Source organism: Humulus lupulus, chromosome 1, assembly GCF_963169125.1.
Source record: "Humulus lupulus chromosome 1, drHumLupu1.1, whole genome shotgun sequence".
NCBI classification, from domain to species: domain Eukaryota; kingdom Viridiplantae; phylum Streptophyta; class Magnoliopsida; order Rosales; family Cannabaceae; genus Humulus; species Humulus lupulus.
In genome coordinates, this window is record NC_084793.1 from 4,665,799 (window position 1) to 4,669,850 (window position 4,052).

The window sequence follows — 4,052 nt, forward strand, 5'->3', positions numbered from 1 at the left end:
AAATATATTTTTTTAAATTCTTGAAAATATAATTATAAACCTCTAAGTCTGATGGCTAGCGAAAATAAGAGGAAAACATGTGTTTTTGTATAGTTAGAAAATGTATAATTCTTTATAATATAGAGAAAAAATGGTTAAATATTATTCCAATGGGTGATGTAAACTTATATTTTTTTTACCTAAATGAATAGTATTTCTCTATATGTAGTGAAACACTATTCATCAAGTTATAAATATTTTATTATTTTTTTTATAAACTTTTATATATATATAAATGAGTGTGATACTATTATATTTAATTATTTTACTTCTTAAGATGAATAAAATATTTTTTTAAAAATATAATATTTAAATGATGTAGAGAAAAAATAGAGAAACTGATGTTTGGTATAGTGGAAAAGTTTGAGGTAAATTATAAAAAAAAATATGTTTTGGTGATGTATTTTGTAATACACTTTCTCTATAATATTTAGCTAAAACTCACAAAAACACATTCCATCACCTCTTTTATACACATATTTATGATAGTTATGCACAAATTCCAATTAATCTATATCTACATTTACATAACATTTACATATCATTTATATAATATTTTAATATTATTATTTTTCTTTATAAGCTTTCTCTCTCCCATTTAATATATATTTATTATTTCTTTTTTTCAATTATTTTATTTTATTTTATTTTAATTAATAAAATATGTTTAAAGATATAATATTTAAATGATGTAGAGAAATATATAGAGAAGCTGATGTATGATATAATGTAAAACTTGGAGGTAAAATAAAAAAAAAATTTATACTTTTTTGGACCCTGTATTTTGTCTCATTACCTGTTTGGATCTTGTGTTTTGACAAATTATTTTTTGGACCCTATGTTTTGTAAAATGGTTAAAATACAACCCTAACACAACAACAAAACTTACAATTACCGGCGGAGGATCCCGCCGGTAATACATGGTGAATCCGCCGGTATTATATATTACCGGCGGAGGTCCGCCGGTAAAAACCCCCCGTTAATAATCGGTCGGTATTATCACCATTACCGACCGACTGACACCATCCGCCGGTATTGTATTATTACCGGCGGATTAATAGAGGTGGGACCCGCCGGTGATGTGCAACGCTGACCCCCGTCTGGCCCGTTTATTACCGGCGGGTTCCGCCTCTAATAATCCGCCGGTATTAAATTAATAATATTAAAATAAAACAATTAATTTTTTTTTATTTCTTAATAAATATACATATAATACTTATTTAAAAATAATAATATTTAACATATATTATAATTAATAACACAATTAATATTCATCAAACAAAAATAAAATTGTAATTAATCATAAAATTAACTTAATAAAATACAAATTGTCTCATTTTAATTACATATAAACTTAATAAAATACAAATTGTCTCATTTTAATTACATATAAACTAATTATAAAATAAACATAATAAAATTTCAGTCTTAATATAATTAAAAAACATAATCTAATTATTATTGTTTTGATCAGGCCAACTTGGTGTAAAATATTCGTTAAGATCAATATCTTGATCACTAGTATTAGGGCGCGGCAACGGTGGTGAAGCAAACTGTGGTGCTTGTGTGGTGTGATGCTGCGAAGATGACCTAAATTGTCGAGCATGTGGTCGCGGCGAGGGAGACTGATGCAAAAAACTCTCAAACTGACCATACCTCTGCTGCTGCGACGAACTCACAAATTGACCATACATCTGCTGTGGATGCTGCTGCCTAGGATGTGACGTCTGAGATCCTGTAGGGAGGTCGGGGTAATAAAAAGGAGGGGACTGGGAGGAGCGTCCATACGTGTTTGGATAATTCTGTTGAGGTGGATACACATGTTGTTGTTGTTGTGGCATCGACCAAGGAGGTGGACTATGAGAAGATATACCACCTTCAGGTTGTGATGGTAAATATCGTTGGAGAAGGCTTTCAAACCGCGACTCAGCTTCTGTACTGGTATGCTGAGGATTACCAGATGGACCTTGTTGAGATTTCAACATCCGGATCTCTTCACGCATTGACTTCATCATTTCCGCCATAGTAGTCATGTCTTCCTGAGGTGTATGAGCAGGTTGGGCCTGTGACTGACTTTGACTTGTGGAGCTGGAAGCTGATTTTTTCCCTTTGCCTTTGCTGTAACCTACTCCTCTTTGAAAGTCAGACCTCTCCCCAAGTACTTTACTCATAATCTCGTACTGATCGATCGATGAGGATTCAGCAGCAGATCCAGTTTCAGATCCCTCCGTCGGTCCTTGAGATTGGCTTTGAAGTCGTGCCCTCTCAAGCTCTTCCGTCATTTTTTCCTGTTCATAAAAAGTGTTAGAAACACATCAGTAACATAGTTTAATGAAAATAATAACACAAAAGTTTAAACTTACAAAAGTTTCTCGAGCTGTGTCGTTGACAAAAACTTTTGTCGATTTTCTCAAATGGCTATCTTTCCAAGTATCAATAACATGTTCATCAGGGTTCGCCTATACAAATTTAGAGATAGGAAGTTAGAATGTAAAATTTTGTTAAATTAAATTAATATTTTTACTTACAAATTGGTGACGCTTAGCTGCCATCGATTTTGTGCCTTGCGTCGATGTATACTTCATTTCTTTTCTGTTTTTCTTGTTTTGGTTGGATCGCGCGATAAATTTTGGGCTCAAAAACAACTGAACAATATCTTTCCAACTCTCCTTGGAGCAATGGTCAGGTGGGGCAACTAAAACACTCTGCAAATCTTCCGGATTAGAGTAATATTTTTTGAAGTGAGTATGTCTGATGTTCTTTCTCTCAGAATATCTTTTGCGCATCTCTGTGTAGATAGTTTTCATAACTCTCTCGGGTTCTGGATGACCATCAACATTATAAAAATACTACATTCAAAATAACACGTTAGTTTAGTTTGTAAATGATTTTAATAAAAAAATTATACCACAAGACTTGTTCTAAATTTGTACCTTCATCCTTTGTACGACTTGTTCCTTAAATTGTTGAGGTACATCAGCGAAATCCAAGTAATGTCCTGGCAACAACAAAGTGACTTGGAGGCCTATCTCGCGGACAAAAGCTTGGTCCTCCAAGCCAACCACTTTGTCCGTCCTAGGATCAAGCTGAAGATCTAGTGGTTTCCCAGCATTTCGCCTTCGAATTTCAAGTGGCTTCGAATTAGCCAGGCCACGACCCTTTCTTCTCGGCACTTCAGCTATCCACATTTTGAAGAATAACCAAAATTTGAAATTTTAATATTATATTTAAACATTCGTTGAGCTTGACTTTCAAGCTATGAGCAAATTTTGAAAATTATTATTAACCTGACTCGCAGGAAGAGGGTACTCTACTAGGATCTGGCGGGTCTAGACCTCCACCATCTCCGCCGTGAGAGGTGGCTATATCTGCTGACATTGTACTTAGGAACAAAAATGATTAGTTAGTATTAAATTGTTAGTTAGTATCAAATATCACCAATGGAAATGAACATCATGATTACAAGTCTCATATATTATATTTTAAACAATTGTCTTTATTACAAAAATATAAAAACTAAGTAGAATAATCACTATCACTTTCATCATTAATTAAATTAACATCAATCGGAGACACATGATTAACATCATCTTCACAAATATCAACTAGCAATTCATCTTCTTCATCGACTTCTTCTTCGCCTAAGTCATCATTTATGAAATTTTCTTCTAATTGATCAGCAGGTGAATTTTGTATAGTGCCAATATATGTTGCAGGTTCATGAGATTCCATAACCAACTGACCGAGATCCACGGTCAACACAAAATTTGATGAGTTTCTGTCATGTACAACATCAACATCTGCATCAGCTTCATCGTCCTTGATGTCCCAAATTTGACGGTGATTGACATCCTCAACAATTTTCCAGTGTCGGCCTCTAAGTAGATCATCGAGATAGAATACTTGCTTAGCTTGGCTAGCAAGTATATAAGGCTCATCTTTGTACCATTCGCTACTAACGTGTATACTGGTGATATTATTTTCAGTGATTGTTTTCTTCTTGCTTGGATCAG

At 33.6% G+C, this 4,052-nt stretch overlaps 1 protein-coding gene across 1 annotated transcript; it reads right to left on the bottom strand.

The window, feature by feature from the left end:
* Positions 1 to 2,084: 2,084 nt before the first annotated feature.
* Positions 2,085 to 3,420, bottom strand: LOC133792539 (uncharacterized). Its single transcript, XM_062230737.1, has 3 exons — positions 3,327 to 3,420; positions 2,973 to 3,217; positions 2,085 to 2,888 (listed from the first exon to the last, which is right to left on the bottom strand). Exons 1-3 carry the CDS (start codon positions 3,415 to 3,417, stop codon positions 2,541 to 2,543), a joined length of 684 nt encoding a protein of 227 aa, XP_062086721.1. The 5' UTR covers positions 3,418 to 3,420; the 3' UTR covers positions 2,085 to 2,540.
* Positions 3,421 to 4,052: the final 632 nt, after the last annotated feature.

Excerpts from the sequence above, each read along its gene's own strand:
- LOC133792539 (XM_062230737.1), bottom strand. The coding sequence starts at position 3,417 with ATGTCAGCAGATATAGCCACCTCTCACGGCGGAGATGGTGGAGGTCTA. Across the intron at positions 3,218-3,326 it reads ACCCTCTTCCTGCGAGTCAG|CTGAAGTGCCGAGAAGAAAG; the intron begins GTTAATAATAAT and ends AAATGTGGATAG. Across the intron at positions 2,889-2,972 it reads AAGTCGTACAAAGGATGAAG|TATTTTTATAATGTTGATGG; the intron begins GTACAAATTTAG and ends TTTTGAATGTAG.